Source organism: Castor canadensis, chromosome 17 (assembly GCF_047511655.1).
Source record: "Castor canadensis chromosome 17, mCasCan1.hap1v2, whole genome shotgun sequence".
Classification (NCBI taxonomy): Eukaryota; Metazoa; Chordata; class Mammalia; order Rodentia; family Castoridae; genus Castor; species Castor canadensis.
The window spans coordinates 59307038-59327792 of NC_133402.1; the positions used below are offsets into that span (position 1 = coordinate 59307038).

The 20755-nt window shown below is 39.4% G+C and overlaps 1 protein-coding gene and 1 non-coding gene across 7 annotated transcripts in view; both read right to left on the reverse strand.

The window, feature by feature from the left end:
* Positions 1-583: 583 nt before the first annotated feature.
* The window catches only part of LOC109691805 (phosphatidylinositol 4,5-bisphosphate 3-kinase catalytic subunit beta isoform), a 121113-nt gene continuing 100941 nt past the window's right edge, over positions 584-20755 (reverse strand). For all 6 annotated transcript variants that reach the window (XM_074059635.1, XM_074059636.1, XM_074059632.1 and 3 more), the window contains 8 exons: positions 18466-18644; positions 17164-17273; positions 15384-15462; positions 9091-9258; positions 7948-8071; positions 3744-3889; positions 2688-2820; positions 584-2097 (listed from right to left, as the gene is read on the reverse strand). In XM_074059635.1, coding sequence (XP_073915736.1) covers positions 1960-2097; positions 2688-2820; positions 3744-3889; positions 7948-8071; positions 9091-9258; positions 15384-15462; positions 17164-17273; positions 18466-18644 — 1077 coding nt within the window. In that variant the 3' untranslated portion in view covers positions 584-1959. The remainder of the gene's footprint in view (positions 2098-2687; positions 2821-3743; positions 3890-7947; positions 8072-9090; positions 9259-15383; positions 15463-17163; positions 17274-18465; positions 18645-20755) is intronic.
* On the reverse strand, positions 19157-19322 carry LOC141418747 (U1 spliceosomal RNA). Its single transcript, XR_012443391.1, has one exon. It is a non-coding gene; the product is annotated as a U1 spliceosomal RNA (small nuclear RNA).

Below are 20755 nucleotides of genomic sequence, written 5' to 3' on the forward strand. Positions count from 1 at the left end.
CCCCAATGGAAACAATGGTGCCCACTTCTTCCAGGCAATGCTCGCTGCTCTCCAAACCATCGACCTGTGGCCTGGTGCATGTAAGGTGGTTGCCACTGGACAAAGAGTCCTAAACAAGTTGCTTGTTCTACAGTCCTATTCCTGGAACTCTCAGAGTCTGGGTCAGCCCTGGGAATGGAGAGTTGAGAAGCCAACACCTAGCCTCTGCTGAATCATGTCCAAGAAACTGGCCTTCTCTGAGGATGTGTCCCATGGAAGACAGCTGCAAAGTGGCTGTATAGCCTTGGCTCAGGGGCCAAGTAACAACAAACTGTGCTACCAGACCTCAGGGTACCTCCACCCCCGCCCCACCCAAAGCATGGAAGACCTGATGACAGTATCTCCTCACCTCAAGCTCCCAAGGAATTCCCAGAGGCCTCCCACACCGTACCCTGACAGGGCTAGGACGCAAAGAGAGAAGCTGGGGAAGAGGTCCCAAACCTTAGCCTACTCCTGAGGACGGTTTGTCTGTTGCTTGGCCATTTCTTGGGAGTCCAGTGGCAAGTTCCAAAGGCCTGTGTAGCTCATAAAGAAGAGGCTCAAATATCCCAAAACCAGCTGAAACCAGCTCACCCATTTATTTGACTGAGAACATTAAGAAGGACAACAAAATTAAACAACCTTTAATAAAATTCCTATAGAAGACTCAGTCACAGGGCAAGAACTCAGCTGTCTTTCCCATTCATTGAGGACTGAGAGCCCCCAATATCCTTTGGAGAATAAGCAGTGGTTCTGCTGGATCGTGCCAGTACTCAGAGTGTCTACTTCACCTGCACATCAAGCCAGTAGTTCCTATTGCACATATTAACATTATTCACCACCCAGCACCCTAAGTGTGTGGTACCTCAAGAAATAAACTGAAGACTTCCATGTGGCATGAAACCATTTCAGTGTGAACTAGTATCATTGAAAAATCACATTATTACAAGTTTTAATAAATACAGTAAGAATAGCTGGCATTTTACTAAAATACTGAATTTTAGGTCTGGAGTTTATTCCATAAATAGGTTCCTTTTCATTTGCTTGCTTTCATCGATACATCTGCTCAAGTATTATGTACTATGAAGTGAATTCTTTCACAGATACCATATAAAAAGTATATTAATATGTGCCTCATTACAGAAGCAGCTGGAAGAACTGGATCGCAGTTAACCAACTGAAAGGTAACTTAGGAAAAAGCTCCGATTTTGTAAAACTTTAAATACAGGCTAGAGAATACCAAAGAAACATCTTTTTATATAGAACTCCCACTAGAAATTTTATAAATATAAATGCAGCATATTTTATATATATATATTATGTTCACCTCACCAACAGATTTTCAGCAAGTCTGGCTGGAATGATACTACCAGGTAGATAAATATTAACAAAATTAATGAGTTTCCATAGGATTAAAAGATTTCTTTTGAAAAATAATCTTAGATTCAGATTATAATTTGTACTTTATACAATTTTAAAAGGGAAGGAAGATAACTTTCTTTGATGCTTCATTTGGAAAATAAGAACAGTCCCCAGGTGTGGACAAGTTGTTGGCTGAATGGTAACACCTGGTCACAACACTGAAAATAAGTATTTACACCTTTCTCATAAAGTACCAAACACTTTAAAAAACAAAAAAGAGACATCAAACAATCCCTAGTAGCATTCATTCCTTGGCGTGCAAAGTCAGCAGGAAATGATTATCCATAATGTTGACAGGATTCATGATGAGTCTTGGAAGCATTCAAAAAGCAGAGTGTAGTTGTCAGGGATTGTTCACATTAGTTTCTGTGGGGTGCCTTGTTCTTATTTATCTCTGAGTTCATATAAAGGATTTCATTCCCTTTATAACATCTCTGGCAGGGTCTTGTTCAATTTAGTGCAAGTGCAAAATGAAAACAAAACAAAACTAAGGGGAACATTAGGAGCAAAGGCTGGTCGTTAAGATCTGTAGTCTTTCCGGACTGTGTGGGCCATCCAGTTCACTTTAGTAGTCCAGCTTTCCCTGAGTGCCTCATCAAATTTTTGCTTAAATTGTTTGAGTGCTTCTTCTTCACTTTTCCCTAAAGCAAGAGAGTCCTAAAAACAAAAGGGGAGAAATTTGATTTTATAGATCTGCAGTAGAGATATGTAAACATCAAAATCTGCAAGAGACTGGTTTGGCCATGACTCCCCAGCCACCACCAGGCAGAGTGGCTCACGTAGGTATCTCAAGTAGATATTATCTGCAGGATGGAGAATGAATACCAAGTAGTAAGATGATGCAGCCTTGTCAAAGGGTTTTTGAAGATTAAATTAACTTGTAGTTACTGCAAGACACACAGCTGCCCTTCTAGGAAGGTAACTCAAGGACCACTAACATTGGCCAAGTACAGGAAAGTTGGTGAAAAACAAGGTGCCCACCAGCTGCTCCCTGGTCTTCTAGTGTGTGGGCAAGAAGACACAGCCAATACGAGTCTTCTTCATGCCCCTTCTACAATGGGAAAATCATCTGGGTTACGAGCTCCTCTCCTTCATATGAACTTTCCAGAATCTTTTCCTAAAAACCACCTCAGAGGAAATGACTTTGTTCCAACCCTTCAGACATGTGAATGAAAGGGACAGCTCTAACTGAGCCCCACATCCACCAACTCCAACATAGAAAGCAAAGGAGTTGTAAGGGGTTGTACCTTAAGATACTGTATATCCTTGACTGATGTGAGCTCGGGGAGTCCTGCAGTCAACATCAGTGCAAAGAGAGTGATGAAGAGATTCCCGTGCCGTCGTAAAATCAGGTATGCATCTTCACAACACTGGCGGAACCTTCAGGAGATGCAGCAAACACGTGAGCACAGTGTTATAATGCGGGGAGACAAGCCATTTCATAAAGGAAACACGTTTAGATTTTCTATTAGAACTGCAACACTTCTGATTTTTATGCCTATGAACATAGTCACAGGGCTAAGATTTATCTCAATTATCAGGTTCCCTAAAACCACACATAATCTTTCAAAAACTAAACTAAATGAAAAGTCTATGATAAAGCACAGTGTAACAATCTTGGCTTTTCACTTGCCATGAGTCTCAAAAGCTGATCCCTAATCAAGTAAGGGTTTCTGAACATGAGTCTGGGTTCTGGATTTGAGGCCTAAACACTTTAATGCCACTCACCACGGGAAGTATATCCTGCAGACACCCAGAGTAAGAAATGACAGTAACAGTCACTTGCTAAGTATGTAGTATATTACAGTACATTATGACCACATGATATGTGTCTAATTATCACAATAACCCTTAAGTTTAATTATTTTTGTCCACATTTTGAAATAAAGAAACAAAGGCAAGGAGATAAGCATTATGTTTGGGAACATACAAGTAGGGAGGAACAGGGATATGCCTGTCCTGGAACCTAGGCTCCCTAATTCTTTTCCACACAGAATGACAGCAAAATGCCCACTCTCCTAGATTCTTACTGTCTGTCAGATGTCTCAGTAGAATCACAGAATTTTCTGAAGCAGGTAGAAAGCAGTACACTACACCCTGTAACTTACTTCCCATTTCTAGCATTCTCTGAGAGTTTCTGTCTCCTGAGCATTTCTGAACTTACACAAGGATGCGACAGGCAAACTCCCCCAAACCTTCTTTCTCAGACTGAGTACCTCCCAGGTCCAAATCTATCTCTGTTAGGTCAGAAGAGAAAGGGTTCGACATGTTTAGATATGATATGACATGATAGTAACACTCACCGGCCAAATTTTTCTGTGTTTCCTGTTTTTCCTTGTTGAATGACATGAATAAAGTCATAAGTAAGAATAAAAGGCACTCGCTCCCTTTTAATACCAAATTTAGATTTGAAATTTCCAAGAATATGTCCAAAGTCGATGTGGAAGAGCTGAAAAACACATGGGACTTAGTTTTCCTCATTTTTCTAGCAGCTTTCAGGTATTTCTATTTGACAAGATCGCTGCATCCCTGGACCCCATTCACGCCCACCCTCTGTTCACAGCTCACCACAGCACTCAGGAAGAGAATATTTCTAACAGTCTTAGGTCTTTTACACTTAATAATAACTCCAATATTAAGCTGTGGGTACTAGTGGGAGATCCCATTGGCTCCCTCACTTTGACTTCACCACTCAGCGGCATTTTCTCCCCACTCCTTCATGACTTTGACTGCTCCCTGGTATCTGCCTCCAGTTTTTGAAATACCATGTTTATAATTATTTTTACTTTGTAATTTTAGATTACTATTCTTTTTTTTTTTTTTTGGTGGTACTGGGGTTTGAATTCAGGTTCTCAAGCTTGCTAGGCAGGTGCTCTAGCACTTGGGTCACTCCAACAGCTCTTTTTTGTGTTTGACATTTTTGACATAGGGTTTCACCAACTGTTTGCCTGGGCTGGCTCTGAACCTTGAGCCTCCTGACCGCCTCCCTAGAAGCTAGCATAAGCCACTGGTGCCCAGCTGGATTACTATTCTTATCATGGAAAATGAGGACTTAGGACTCTTATACCAGATCACACAGTACTACATAATAGGGCACATTATGTCATCATTTCTGGTTAGATCATATTCGGTACTTATATTGCTCAGTTATGTAAATACATTTCAAAGGAAAGCCATATGGTCGTGGGACACTATAACTACATTTCCTTTTTTGTTCATTTTTTTTTTTCTTGAGAAAAATCTTTTTTGGTTTTGTTTATTAGTCATCTATGACTCTACTGTTAGTTCTTCCAAATTCTCCTTAAAACTCCACAAATCATTTTCAAAACTATTTTCCAGGGCTGAGGGTGTGGCTCAAATTGTGGTGTGCCAGCCTAGCAAGTGTGAGGCTGTGAGTTCAAATTCCAGTTTGGCCAAAACAAAACAACAAGACTGTTCTCCAGAAGGTGAGGTAATCTACTGGTTTCTCTCTGGGCTGGCTGTCTCTACTCCTGGGCTTCCCCCTCCCTTTTCTCCACTGAGGTCTCCGGTTTCCTCAGTTCCACATCACCCTCTCTTTTGCTGTTGATCAGGGTTTCTCAACACTGCCAGGCACTGCTGACATCTTAGGTCATTACAACTCTGTTATGGATTCTGTTCAAGGCCAGCCTGAGCAGTGAGACCTATCTCAAAAAAAAAAAAAAAAGGAAAAGATGCAGAAGAGGTCCAGCATTTGAGACCCTGCATGTTTGAAAATGTCTTTATTGCACCTGCATACTTTGTTTTTAGGGAGTGCTGGGGGTTGAACCCAGGACCTTGTGCAGGCTAAGCTATACCCCTCCACCTTCATACCTGGTTTATAGTTTGGTTATAGAACTCAAGTTAGAAGTCATTTCTCCTCAAAATTATGAAGGCTCACTCACTTCACTTTTCCAATGTAGCCCCTGAGAAGCTAAATCACTGACTCTTGACCTCTGCCATGTGGCCTGCCGTGTCTCTGGGAAGGCTTAGAAGCCCTGATGCACTGGAATGGTAAGGACCTTAGTAAGGTCTTCTCATCCAATGGGGGGCTTCTGTGCTCTTTCTACTAGATATTCATGAGCATCAGCTCTGGGAAATGTTTTATATCATTTGCTTGGTAAGTTCCTCCCTTCCTCTTCTCTATCACTTTTTTCTGGAGTCCTATCAGACTGATGGTATATCATCATTTCTGTCTTCTATCTCTTATATATTTATAAATATTGATATACAGAGATAGTCAGATGGACAGGTAGGTAGGTAGATAGAGCATTAACGCATTGTGGTTTGAGCTACATTGCCAAGATTTAAGTCTACTCTCTGCTGCCTCAGTTTTCTTACCAATAAGATGGGGATAATGCCATCATTATCACCACGAGGATGCCATATATAATAAACTTAACAACTGTGCCTGGTCACCACGAGGATGCCATATATAATAAACTTAACAACTGCCTGTCACACGATGTTTACACTATTTTTCTTTTAACTTTTTGTTTGTCCCTGTTTCTAATTTCTAAGAGCTCTACTTTCCCATTAAAAAAAAACAGAACTCATTATTACTTCATAAAAACAATGCCTTATCTCTTTTATTCCTGTTGTGATTTTTAAAACCATCCTCTGACTATTGCAGTTACTATTTCTTCAGAGTTCACCCCCAACCCCCATTTTCAAAATAGAGTTCTCTATCTTTCATGGTGAAAGCGTCCTTCAAATGTCTGCTAATCCAGGGGGCTGGTAGAGAACATGCTGAGCATGCCTGAGTCCCTGGTCCAATCCCAGCACTGGAGTGGGTGGGAATCTGCTAATCCAATGGAGAGTAGAATGGTGGATGCCAGGGGCTGGAGTGGGGAGATGTTAGTCAAAGAATACAAAATTTCAATTAGGAAGAATAAGTTCAAGACATCGAGTATACAACACAGTGACTATAGTTGGTAACACTGTACTGTTAAAAATTGCAAAGAGGATAGATAAACTTAAGTGTTCTCACCTCAAAAAATGTATGAGGTAATATGTAAGGTTATTAGCTGGATTTAGCCATTCTAGAATGCATACATATTTCAAAACAACATGTTGTACATTATAAATATATATGATTTCTATTTATAACAAAAATGTCTGCTAATCCTTGATTGAAAACAAGTCACTTTTTAGTGACTATGTAATGGTGGGCTTCCTTGGTGACTGGGAGCTTCCTTGTAGAGTGACTGGGGAGAGGATGTCTAGGTCTTTTTACTAAAACCAGATTCTCTTCAGCCTCATGCTGAGGATGGGAATATCCACGTGTTGCCAGTGTTTTTGCAACAAAGCAAGTGGCTATGGATTAGACAGTAGTACGTCAACATTCCTTTTTACTATGGCACCTTTCCCTTAGGCCCTATACAGCCCAGTCTCCACAAGTCACATGAACAGCTTCCTTCTTGGGGTAACAAAGGCAACTCCATGTACAAACTGCCCGTCAATCCCACTTTTCACCTCTTCCTGTACTCCACCTTGAGCCGTGCTTGGTGTCTCTGATGCACAGCTTGTCTGAGATTGACACTCTGCACAGACACTCAGGTTTCCATTTCTCAGCTCTGCTAACTCGCCGCCACTTCTCTCTCTCACTTGCTTTCATCTCCACATCTGACCATGTCTTTCACTGCCCAGGCCTCTTTGCTTGCCATCTGTGACTTACTGGGTTTACATGTGTCTTTTTATTTTCATTATGACTTTAGAGGGATGTCAGGAAAAAATGTAGAAAAAGCAAAGTGTTCAATCTAAGTAACCAGCAGTCAGAGGTAATGCTTTTAAGTATGTATACAAGAGTTAATTTTTAAAGTCCAAGCCAGAACTCCCAGCTCTTTGGGAGGTGTAAACTTCTGTGTTCTACCCAGGGCCAGAGTTCACATACTTGCCCAGAGGTTTTTATGCTGTAGGCCTACAGTTGGTAGGAATTCCAAGGGTGGCTAAGTGAAAAAATTTTCATTTGAAACTAAGTTCTTCTTCGTAAGTATTCTCATCTAGCTTCCCTAGCAACTTAAGATAGTACTCACACCACTTTTCTCCCCACTCCTATGTATGACACATTTGATGTTCTAAAAGAGAAAATGGCTCATCCAACTTTTCTTGCTTTTAGCACTAGATATGATATCCTCTCCTCTTTCATTTTTCCTTTCCTTCATTCACTCAGACAAGGTCTTACTATGTAGCCCAGGCTGGACATGAACATGCAATCTTCCTTCCTCAACCTCTCAGTTTTGAAAGTGCTGGGATTACAGGTGTGTATCACCATACCTGGCCCAAATATTTTTTGTACTGAAAGAATAGGCCACTTTTTAAATAGCGTAGTAATTTAAAAAAATTTTTCTTAAACGTTTAAGTAAGTGTTTACCATCTAACTTTAAGCAAATAAATGAAAACGTGAAGCAAACAGCTTATGAAACAAGGGTTGGTGGGAAATTTAAGGAAAGACAAAGACATGATTTTAATAACACTGAGGCCTTTGCCAGACCCTGCAGTACAGCTTACCTGGCCAGTTTTTTTTACCATGATGTTGTCACTATGTCTGTCACCAATCCCGAGGACATAAGAAGCTACACAGTAGCCAGCACAGGACAGGGTGAACTCCTCAATTGCTCGATCCAGGTCATCCCTGAATAAACGGAAATAACAAAGTTATTCATCCTCCAAGTGTGTGGGAAGGGATGACACCCAAACCATACCTGTTGTTCTCTTTTTAATTGTGAGGAGAACTTACAACACAAAGCTGCAAAAACCACCCGAGCAGAGCATAATAGGAGGCAGGCTAGGTTCAAAGACATTAGCTAACAGCCTTAGCCTCTTAACTGCCTGTGGCCTGGATCTCCCATTTCAGTGGGAATGAGGTTAAGTTTATGTGCATGGTAGTGAGAAGCAACTGTGGGCTTTGCTAGATCATGTGAGGGTTTGGGAACATTCTTATCAGTTTTGACCTCAGGCTGGAATTCTGTGTTTTTCATGTTTAAGGGCTACATATTGCAGTTCCAATAATTTAAGTGCTAACTTCAACTAGAAGTGAGTAATGTAGATGCTTTGGAGACAAAGCCTTAAGATAAAAATTTGGAAAATAATTCTCACAATATCCAAGTCCTTGGATATTATCAATAATAAGCTTTGAATCTGAATTTGAAGTATTTAGCCAAAAATACTTCCTGAGCACTTCTCTTCACTGTGAAACTCCTTTATTTCCTATATATTAATGCTCATCCAACACCCCAACTATAAATAACACAATTCTAAGCATTTCACTTTTAAGTTTGGAGAAAACATGGTCTACAAACTCATTTACCTCTATTATAAAATTACCCTATTAGAAACCCAAGTTCATATATTCATATTAAGTTGGTACAATTAAACAAGACTTCACTATGCTATTTTAAAGACATTTAAATTCTTAGGTTACAACTTATTGCAGGGCTTCTCAACCTTGATTTAAATAAAGTAGAATTCAATGCTAACAATCTAAGATTTTAGGAAGGCCTGTGTGTCATTCTGTGCTAATCTACAATAAAGCAGTAAGTAATGCTAATACTTCTAAAACACTGATGATTTCTATTGGGTGAATCATTATTTGGGCGAATCATTATTGCTCTTAGTACAAAAAAAAATGACAATGAAGCAGAATAAACTAACCCAGAATTGTATTCCTTAAGCCAGTTGAGAAGGGCATCTTTGTTGAAGGCTGCTGCAGCAGCCACATTGCTACTGTTCAGCTGAATGTCAGCAATCGTCTCAGAGGTGCTCACAACTTCAATGAGGCCAGAGCGATCTCCTGTTGCTAAACAGCCATAAGGCAGCATCCTGAAAGGAAAAACATGGGCATAAAGAACTGTATTTTCCTTAAAAGAGGAACTAGTAATTTGGTAGTTTTTTTGTTTGATCGTTAAAAAAGTTATCATTACTGACACACTTGCCATTACTCATTAATGTGTTACCATACCAAAAAATACAAGTTCTGTCTTCTGTTAGGAAATAAAACTCTTGGCCAACTGATGGAATGATTTACCAGAATTCCAATGTTCCAACTAAATGCATCACTTGCTACATAATTATTCTGGTGAAACAATTCTATCTGCTTTGGGAGATGGACAGAGCATGTAAGACAAAAGAGAAGTACTTAATTTTTGCTCTTAATTTTGGGGAAGGGGATCATCCTTTGAAGAACACCTAATAGGTGCCATGCACCAGGCTAAGTACTGCACACATGATGTTTGTGAAAGCAACTTCATTCTTCTAATAGCTCAGACCACAATCTTAAGATCATCTCTGACTACCGTTCTCATGCTCAACATTTATCAGCCTTGACAATGCATCTAGAGCCATCATGGCACACACCTGCAACTCCAGCACTCAGAAAGCAACCACTGGCTGGGACAGGAGGATCGTGACTTTGAGGTCAACCTTGGCAACATAGTGACTTTGAGGCAGGCCTGCTACATCATAAGACCTTAAAGAAAGAAGGAAGGAAAGGAGGGAGGGAGGAGGGAAGGAAGTCTAAGTACTTCTACACTCCCACCCTTCCTCTGCTAACACCCTAATCCATGTTACCAAGAACTTTTACCTCAATTGTTCTCAACAGTTTCCTAACTGGTCTTCCTTTTACATCATAGTCTGTTCCAAATGCAATGGTACCATGATACATTTAAAATGCATTCATATCACTCCCCTGATGGAAATTTCTGTAAAGGCTTCTCACCTTAAAGTGAAATTCAACATGCTTGCCCTGGCTCGCCATGGCTGCTTCAGTCTAGCCCCCTTCATTTCTCCCATTGTTCACTTTGTTCCTAGTACACTGATCTGCTTGCTTTGCTTAACCATATCGGGTACAATACTCAGTCACTCCTGTACATATGCAGTTTTTTCTACCTGGATTATTCTTCTCCAAGACATCTATGTGGCTTATTTCCTCACCTCTTTGAAGTCTCTGCTGAACTATCAATGTCTCAGTGAGGACTTCTTGGATCATCCTATTTACAATGGCAACATTCTCCAAGACAACAGTCACTATTCCTTTCCTGCTTTATTTTCCAATATACCTCAACTCTACTCAAGTTCGTATATATTTTACTTATTTGTCTGTCTCTACTATTTGGGTGTAAGTTTACCATGTGTGGATGTTTTATTCACTATCTATCCTCAGTGCCTGAAAATGTGCCTGGCACAAAATAGATGCTCAATAAATATTTCTGAATCAAGGTAAGTTCCCAATTTTATAGATGAAGAATGTAACTAACTTGCCAAAAGTCACATATTTAACTAAGCGGAAGGTACAAACTTAACCTGGGTCTGTGTAGTTCTTAAATGACCTTTTTAGTTTAACAGTCACCAGAATCACTGACTACGTAATAGGCTGTGTCTAGGGTAAACAATACTGAATAGGGAGATTGATGTGGAATAAGAACTGCTATATGTTTTACAGTGATTAAATAAAGATGTGATGTCAACAGATCTGCATCCTCACTTATTTCTTGAGTTGAAATCTTATCTTTCCAGCTAGATTATAAACTTCTTGGTGACATCAGCTTTAACTGAAAGGGGGTAACTGAAAATGTAGAGAAGGCTAGTAATCTTTCAGAGATGAGATCTGACATTCTAACTAGCTAAACTGGGTGTGGTGGCTCATTGCTATAATCCCAGCTAATCAGGAGGTAGAGACAGGGAAGACTGAAGAGATCAGCCTAGATAAAAAAGTGAGATTCCCCATCTTAATCAATAAACCAGGTGTCTGGCATGTGCCTGTATCCCAGTTATGTGGGGGAAGCCAGGGTGTAGGTAGGAGGGTCACTGTCCAAAGCTGGGCAGACCCAGGCAAAAAGCAAGACCGTATGTGAAAAACATAAAGTAAAAAAGGCTGAAGGTGTGGCTCAAATGGTACAGTGCCTGCCTAACAAATGGAAGGCCCCGAGTTCAAACCCCAGCAAGAATGATTACCAATAAAATGCTCTAAAAATATTTTAGATTGTCAATATTTTAAATTTTTGCTAAATTAAGAGGTGGTATTTTGCTTTGACTTGATCCCTAGTAAAGAGAAAACTTTTCTTGGTTCTCTTTGGGCCATTTTAAGCAGGGTTTCTAAGCTAGGTGTGTCAGCACATGCATGCAGTCCCAGTACTACAGCATCTGGAAGACTGGCAGGAGGATCACAATTTCAGGGCCAGCCTGAGCCATACAAAAAAACCAACAAAGAAAAAAATTTCTTTTGGAATTAGTTCTTTACATCCTTTCACTAGTATTGCTGTTAAAGATTTTCTTGATTATTTATCTGAACTCTTTACATACTACTATTATTTTTGGAGGTGTGGCCCAAGTGGTAGAGCACCTGTTTTGCAAGCCCAAAGCCTTGAGTTCAAAGCTCAGTCCCACCAAAAAAAAAAAAGCACCACTAATATTATTATTTTCTTCTCATTTTGGTTCAAATTTTCTAGAAACTCTACTATAATAAGAGTAACTTGGAAATGGAATAGGGTATTTAGTAAGGTTCAAGTAAAGATAAAGTAACTACAGAAAATGCGAAGGACAGAATTTATGGCCTCAGTAAACACTTGAGTGCAACTCTGTGCCAAACACTTTGTCAAATGTCAGAAATTAGCAGTCCCTACTTTCACTGAGCTTACAAAATGCAAACGCACAATGTGATCTCAGTATGAGAGAGAAGTGCCACGGCAGGAGACAAGGAAGAGCTCCATGAAGAGGAAGGGCTGCAGGACTGGAAGGGGTGCAAGGCAGAGCATGAGAGCAAGGTAAGGAGAAGACAGTAACTGTTGGGAATGACCACGCAGGACCGACAGGCCATGGAATAACTTGGGGGAGAAGGACACATGGGATGAGAAGGTAGTATGTGATTGCTAGGGCGTGTAATAACCAAGTAAAACAGGAAAATTTTGTTAGTTTCTAAAATTTCTTCCAAAGACAAATTCAGTATTTTACACTACTTTAAGCACTTTTCTAGTTCTGGCAAAAAAGGGTTGGGAGAAAAGTGTCAAATTACATTCTGGCTGACTGACAGACCAATGGTTTGCTGTCCATCTCCATTGTTAACTTACTTCTTTTAAAAATTTACCTCTCAGTAAAGAAAGGCAAGAGCATTATGTTTGTATGGACACTCCTCGCCTTATCGTGACACAACACGTGCAAAGCAAACACAGTCAGGTTAAAGTGCACTTTCTCACTTTCCTGCATCTCTTCCCACCTCACTTGCAGCCAAACTGGGCACAAGTCCAACAACTTCCTCTTCAAAAGCAGGCTGTGATGAAAGCATTCAGTGCCTGAGGATGGAACACTCACAACGGGAAGGAAAAAACATCCTTGTCAGAGAGACAGCTTGACAGAAGTCAAGCTGGGGACAAAGTCCTGGAGCCCTGATCATCTTATCTAGGCCTCCTCTGCACTGAACTTCTACACTTCTTACAAAGGGCACAGCAACACTTTTAGTAATGTTTACCTTCCTTTCTCATTCTCTCTGACCCAGGAGCAATGTTACCTTCCCACTAAAGCAAGAATTTAAAAATGAAATACACGGCACTGCAGGACAGTGGTAGCCCCATCTCCTTACTCTGAATGGATATGTAGCAAGTACTCTCTGTATTGACGCTGCTACACCCATCCAAGGCCAAATGACCCCCAAGGAGGCAAGTGTGAATCTGTGACCGCAAGTTTGCATTATTTTCACATTCTTCCTTCACTTTGAAACTGCCAATAACAGTATCATTAAACACCTTAGCTATTACTTCTGCATAGGTCTCTTAAAAGGGAAGTAGCCTCCATTAGTGTAACACAGATCTAAAAATCAATGGAAACAACTATCAAAAATTGATTTCATATGTATTCATAGGGACAAGGGACACAGGATGTCTACCAAGGGCAAGACATATAGACAATGCAATAGACTTGACAGAAAAGGTTGACTTGTTACTGTTTGTTAATCACAAGATGTCAAGGTATCTCAATATACTGATAGCTTACAAATGTTCTAATCTGACATGAAAGATACTAAAAAGGTATTACGAAACATCAGAGAAAAATTAAAATGAACAAAATCAATTTGCATTTATGCAAACATGGCACTGTTAGAAATACTAAAATAGTAATGTATAGAAGGTGCCCAACCACTTGAAATTGAACTTAAAAGAGTATGTGCTACATGACCCAGTTTAACCTGAACAGCTGGCCAAAAGAAAAACAAACACAATAGAAACACTGGAGCACATATATTTATAGAAACAGTAAAAAAGGTTTGGTGAGAAAAAGATACTAGTTTGAAAACTCAAAAAGAATTAAAGTCCTTCACTTAAAAAACAAAAAAACATGGGGTCAGAGGACAAAAAGTCAGCAAAGACCTCACTGGACAGATGAACTCCTTTACTGTTAGATAGACAATGCTTCCCATCAGGCAGCCACCAAGTTTATTTCTAGCAGTCCCACATGGGACTGCCTCCCTTTATCTGAGGTCACAAAGAACTTCATTTGATGCTAAATGTACCTTATATTTGGATAGAATGGATAAAGTTAAAACTAAGAGAAAACAACGTGGTTGGGATTTTCAGTTAGGCTGATGGGACCAGAAAAGCTGGGACAAAGTCTTCAGCTCGGGCTCTCGTGACTCATAGTATGGACTGAATCTGTCGTTAGCAATGTGCTAACTTTGGAAAGAATAAGTGAGTTCTAAGCCTAAATTTGAAGATTTGTCTCCCCATTTTGTGGTGGAATCCAACAGTATAGATTTCCTTTTTATAGAAAGAATCTGTATAGGCAACAACGTCAACAAATGGCTTTACGCCAATTAAAACCCCGTGGGGTTTCCTGTTCTCACGCAAAGGGTTTCTTTCAATGACCCATTCCTGTTACCTATGAAGTATTCCTTAGGAGTGGTTGGACAAAAAAACTTGCTAACTGATCATAGCTATAATTATGTTTTTATTTAAACAGTTCTCTTAGAAATTCTTCCTGATTTAAGGGAAACAATATGCCACTACTTTTTTAGCCACTGGGACTTTTTAGATGAATTATGATCTCTTGTCCTTACTCTAAACACTTCTCCAGTTCCATGAAATGAAAAACCACCACAGCAGATTGTTCTTTCTACCTTACAGAAAGGGAAACACATGCTCTCAAAGGGTCTGCAAATAGAAACTCTTCCAAGAAATAAAAATCAGGTATTTTGGGCATCATTATATTTTGGAAAACAAAGGGTTACTGAACTTGTTTTACTACAATTGTTTTCTAACATAGAAAAACTGGCAAAATTAATTTAAGAGTCTGATAGTCCTAGATTTTAATCTGATTCTCATCCTTTTATTTTAAAATCTCTATTGTCTGAATTTTTCTCCTGTGTTAAGGAATCACACAGCCTCACAGGGTTGTAAAGCTTACATGATATTACATATGTGAAGAACCGCCTAATTCAGTCGATAAATAGCAACTGTTTCAAAAGTTTTTTAAAAAATTTTTTAGCCAGGCATGTAGGTACATGACTGAGTGCACAGCTGAAGCAGGAGAACCCAATTTTAAGGCTAGCCTTGGCAACATAGCAAGACGCTTTCTAATGACAAAACCAAGGGCTGGGGTGCAGCTCAAGTAGTAGAGCACTGTTTAGAAGCACAAGGCCCCAAGTTCAAACCCCAGGCCTGGAAGAATGGGGAAAAACCCCCAAAACCAATAAATCAAATCCGTAAGCTGGTATGTGATTCTTGATATCTGTCCAAGCCTTCTTAAAGTTCAAACCTGTTCTTTCTGAAATTTCAAACACGTGTAATTTTAAGTCTGAAGAGTTTAAATAAAGTACTGTTATCTACAGCACACTGTAAAGTACTACACAACTACAACGATAGTAACAGCAAGAGGAAAGGAACTGCAAGAAGGTTTAAGAAATTTTGCTAGGGAGGGATATAACACGAGACAAAAAAAAAAAATTTCACTAGAAGTCTCACCGAAGATCCAGACCAGCTTCTTTCCAGAGCAAATCCATCAAGCGCAACATTTGGAGTGTTAACATATCCTGTCGCAAATCTAAGAAAAAAAACCTGCTTAAATGTATGTACTTTTTGTTTTATGCCGATTCACTCGTTAATTTAATGTTAATGAACTGAATTCAATCAAATTTAACTGAGACCATTCATAAAATGCTAATTTTTGTTCTAAAATTTTAATGTCAGCCATATTTACTATGTCGAACACACGCTTTCATTTGCCCAGCACTGTGCCATTTACTTCAGAAATTTAGTAAACATTTCTTAAAAACTGTTTGCCGTGTGTTAAGTCAATGTACTAACTGTAGAGATGCTATAAAACCGTTAGTACTATGCTGCTTTTATATTATGCTACGTTGCTATTTTCCCTTCTTGTTTGTTTTAGAGTTGTACAGGAAGTTCTTAGGAATTGTAACTGCACTACGGGTCCATAAAACTAACAGCTGAATGCTTATTACCATGTCTAAGAGCATTTTCAGTCTCAGCGCTCAGGAGACTGAGGCAAGATCATGACTTTGAGGCTGACCTGAGCGACGAAGGAAGACCCTGCCTCTAAATGAACGAACAAATAAATAAATGAGTATTTTGAGAAGGGTACTTTTAGGTAAAAGAGAATGTGAAACTAGTGACTAAGTTTTTGGGGTGTTTTTGGTGGCACTGGGGTTTGAACTCCGGGAGTGTCACACTTGCCAGGCAGGCACTCTACCACATGAGCCACTCTGCCAACCCCTTTTTGTGTTGGGTATTTCTGAGACACAGTCTTGCTATTTTTGCTCATGCTGGCCTCGAACTATGATCCTCTTGATCTCTGCCCCCTCCCAAGTAGCTAGGATTACAGGCAATGAGCCACTGGTGCCTAGCACGACAAGGTTTTTGTTGCTAACTATTTGTATGGTCAAGTGGTGTTAAATATCTAGCAAAACACCATGAGGGCCAGGGTGGTGGTACAAGCCTGTAATCCCAGTACTAGGGAAGCAGGCAGAAGCAAGAAAATTGAGACTGTGAGGGCAGTCTGGATTACATAGCAAGACCCTGTCTCAAACACAACAAAACAGTGGGTTCTTTATAAAGAATGTGTAAGTGCATCTTATGATAAGCACATTTACTTATGTTACCTCACTCAATTCCCTTAATAATGCTGGCATATGGATGATGTGTGCTTCACAGACATGAACTTGAGGCTCAATGAGTTTATAAGTCACACAGCTAACAAATCATAATTGGCTTCTGTTTGGGGTGATTGCTTCAGAGGCATTTTCTTTATAAGGGTCAGTCAGATATTTTAATTAAAATGTAAACTATAGCAGTAACATCAATATTGCTATCATTGAAACAGTACATATGAAACCAATGAAATATCCTTTTTTTTTTTTTTTTTTTTTTTTTTTGGTGGAATTGGGTTTGAACTCAGGCTTTGTGCTTGCAAAGCAGGTGCTCTACCACTTGAGCCACTCCTCCTGAAATATTATCTTCTATCACAATCTTTTTACCAAAGGAGTAGGGTACTTGGTACTTTATAGGGGAAAAAGAGGAATGTTTACTAGAAGATTAAATGTAAGTGAACTATGGAAGTCGCTGGCCAAGAGTAAAAGGGTACTTTATTTTAGGACATGATGGATTTGACTTGATGACCACTGACAGCTACTTCTTGGTTGCTGTTACACAGCTATAAAAATTAAGCAAATTCACAACAAATGAAAAATTATAAGGGATTTGGAGCTGCAAGAACCTCAGTACTTACCATCACCGTTTTTAAAAATCACTCCGACCGAATCCTCACCAAACACCTTGTTGCTGTACACCAACCACAACGGCTTCATTTTGGAGTCCATGTATTTGCACTTTTCCACACTGAAATCAGCCAAGAGGAAAGTCAGCCCACTTTCATGTTAACAATATGGCAAGACTAATTTTTCCCTGATACATCAGGCTTGGAAAAACTCCTCACCTAACTAATCCTTTCAGGATTTACAGAAGTCAAGAGCTAGAAAGTTTTCTTTTGGTAGAAAAGGAACCAGGTGGACAGCTCTGGCTGGCATCAGCTGATGCCGGATGAGTTGTACTTAACCCAGGACCTGCCTTTTCTCTGCTTTTACTTATAATTCCTCCTCTTGCTTCCTTAAATTTCCTTAACTTTTTAGAATTATTTTTAGTGAATAAAAAAAGTAGAATATATGACTAGATTAAAATCAGGAATGTTAGGAAATCATTATTTCTTAAAAGGGGATCAATTGTTTTTGTTGGGACTGGGGTTTGAACTCAGGGCTTCACGCTTGCAAAGCAGGTGCTCTATCCTTTGAGCCATACCTCCAGTCCATTTTGGTCTGGTTATTTTGAAGCTGGGGTCTCCAAAACCATATGCCAAGGGTGGCCTTGAACTGAGATTCTCCCAATCTCATCCCAAGTAGTTAGGATTATATGCATTAGCCCAGTGAGGGAATCAATTTTGAATTGATACTTTAGTGATATACATTGTTATTTTTTCATTACTTTTGTATGAAAGACAGTGAGAAATAAGTTTCCAAATTTATTCAAGACTTCATTTTAAAACAGGATTGTCAATGAGTAGATAATTTATTTGTGGTTTCCAACCACAATGTAGAAAATAAATTTAAGTACACACTATCAAAAGGATATTCCTGGAGGCAGCAATCAGGAGGACTGCAATTTGAAGCCAGCCCAGGCAAACAGCTCGAGAGACCCTATCTTGAAAACACCCAACACAAAAAAGCCGGCAGAGTGGCTCAAGTAGTAAAGTGCCTGCCTAGCAAGGACAAGGTCCTGAGTTCAAACCCCAGTACCACAAAAAAAAAAAAAGAGGAAATTCATGTGTAATAATTTTTACTAACTTCACAGGTAAGCTTAGCTGATAGGCATACATTCTACTGAACACAAGCAAAAGGATTTGTAAGATTTTTCCTTCCTTAATTATATTCCACTTACTGGGACTAATAGCTGGTCCTACTGCTCCCCCAAGGTAGTGACCCTAAAATCCTTCCTGCATTGCTATATACCAATGCACAAACCATAAGCAATTACTTACTAGAGTTCTGAGAGGATGACACATGGATTCAGAGGTGACTGCAGGTCAGAGAGGGCTTCCCGGTATGCATTCTGTTTTAAACAAGTGTGCATGGCCTCCTTTCCTTTAGCTCTGTTTAGCTTCATTGCATTCAGTTTGATTAAACTATTTAAAGTTTTTAACTTGTTGAGTGCTTCAACCTGAAAAATAAGTTTTCCCAAACCCCAAAAGTCATTTATTGTTAGAAAATAATAAATATAATGTAACGTGATTATTCATCAGTAACAGCTACCTCAAAACACACACACAGCTGAAGTAAAAACTGTGTTTGGCTTATGACAAGCATTTTACCTACAATAAAATAAAAGCTTATTTTTTAGCACTTGTTATTTAAGGCATCATTTAAAACTTTCTTAAACCTTTTTTTTGTTTTATTCTTACCTTCAACCGAAGACTGCCCATTGGTGAACCCATGCACACTTTCCTATCTTTTCCTTCTACTCAACTTTGCCCTTAAAATTAAGAATGGAAAAAGTTCTGGTATTTACCTCTACCACCACATCTGAGAAAAATACCCTTAAAAACCAAGTTCTGACAAAAAGCATCCTACACAAAGGTTTCAAAAAGTCTCAAAATTCACACAGAGAAGAAAAAAAGAAAAAGAAAACTCTTATAGAGTAAGACTAGGCTAGAGTCTACCATTTCAACAACATAAGGCAGAGTGCGAATTCACTACCCCCTAACACCACAAATTATGTAGCTGTGTCTCCCGTATCTGGGGAAATCACAAGGGTCAGCACATCTGGAGCGCAATGGATAAGCCTCACCCTAGGAAGACCACCTTCTTGATCATGGTATCTCCTCTACCAGGTATCTTAAACCTTTTATTATATGAAATTTTGTAGAATAGAGGAAACTACACAGGCATCAACTATGAGTATTCAAGAAGATAAGCATGAAATCAGAAATGGAGGCTCATACTTGTGATTCCAGCACTCAGGAGGCTGGGGCAGGAGGATTAAAAGTTTGAGGTTAGCCTGTGCCACACAGGGAGACCCTGTCAAGAAAAAAAGAAAGAGGAGGAGGAGGAGAGGAAGAAGAACAACTCTTATATGAAATCTTCTCAGAAGATTCTCTTTCCACTAATAGGATAGCTAGAATGGATTACTGTGCAAAGTATTTGTTGTTCAAGTCTAAATTACTTGTTCTTATAATGAGGTAACTCTGGCTATCAAAGCCTATGCAAATAAAAAACGTTTGCAAGTACAAGCAGATCAATAGTGGCCAGCTAAAACCATGTTAAATAACTGAGGGTCTTCATGTAACATACAAAATTCCTAAGAACACAGTAACCTCGGCCAACTATAAATCAAAAGGAACATTTTATGAATAGCTCATTAAAACTGGACACAACAAATGGTAGAAACATACATAAAATATACATAGGGCTGGTGGAGTGGCTCAAAGGGTAAAAGCACCTGCCTAGCAACGTGAAGCCTTGAGTTCAAACCACAGTGCCACTAAAATAAAAGAAATAACATATATAGAAAACATAGTGAGCACTGTGGCTTGAAGTTCCAGGAGCAGGAGGTTTATTTTATATGCGTTCAGTTTTGAACTCTGCTTCCATGAAGGAAAATCACCAGAACTCTACCAGGTGTGGGTCAAGCATGCAGTTTCTGCAGACAGGCTGAGACCTTGCTCACAGGAAACTCATGAGGTTCTATGTAGCTTGATGACAAAATCAAGCTTGCCAAGTTAGCCATCTGTCAAAACCACAGACACTTTTTGGGAGCTGTACAAACACTGGTGACAAGGGAAGCAGATGAAAACTGGGCCACGCAAACAGGAACTTTTTGAAGTCTTTCAAATCTGAATTTCTTCCGTGTTTGTACAGTGGGGAACTTTCAAGCCCCATCTTTAATTGTGCTGATATTCATTTCCTGGATCAGTGTCCTGAATGGCCATAAGTCAACTACTACCAGCATTTCAACATGCTGTCTTTTTATAGGCTTATGGTAATAACAAGAACTGCCATGTAAAGGGCAAGCTTCTCACAGTTCATCAGTTAAGAAGGTGAATAAGAATCATCTGTTTGTATACATTCCTTACTGTTGTAAAAATCAAGCCGAGGCTCCCAGGGAACCAAGAAAATGTGCAGAGTGATTTGATCATATGCCTGAAGGAAACAATGGTCATATGATGAGGTCAAACAAATAGGGACCAACCTTATGAGATTCTGTAGAAAATTTGGATTTTATTTTCAATGTAATGATGAAAATTTATTGTAGGTATTTTAAAAGGAAAATAA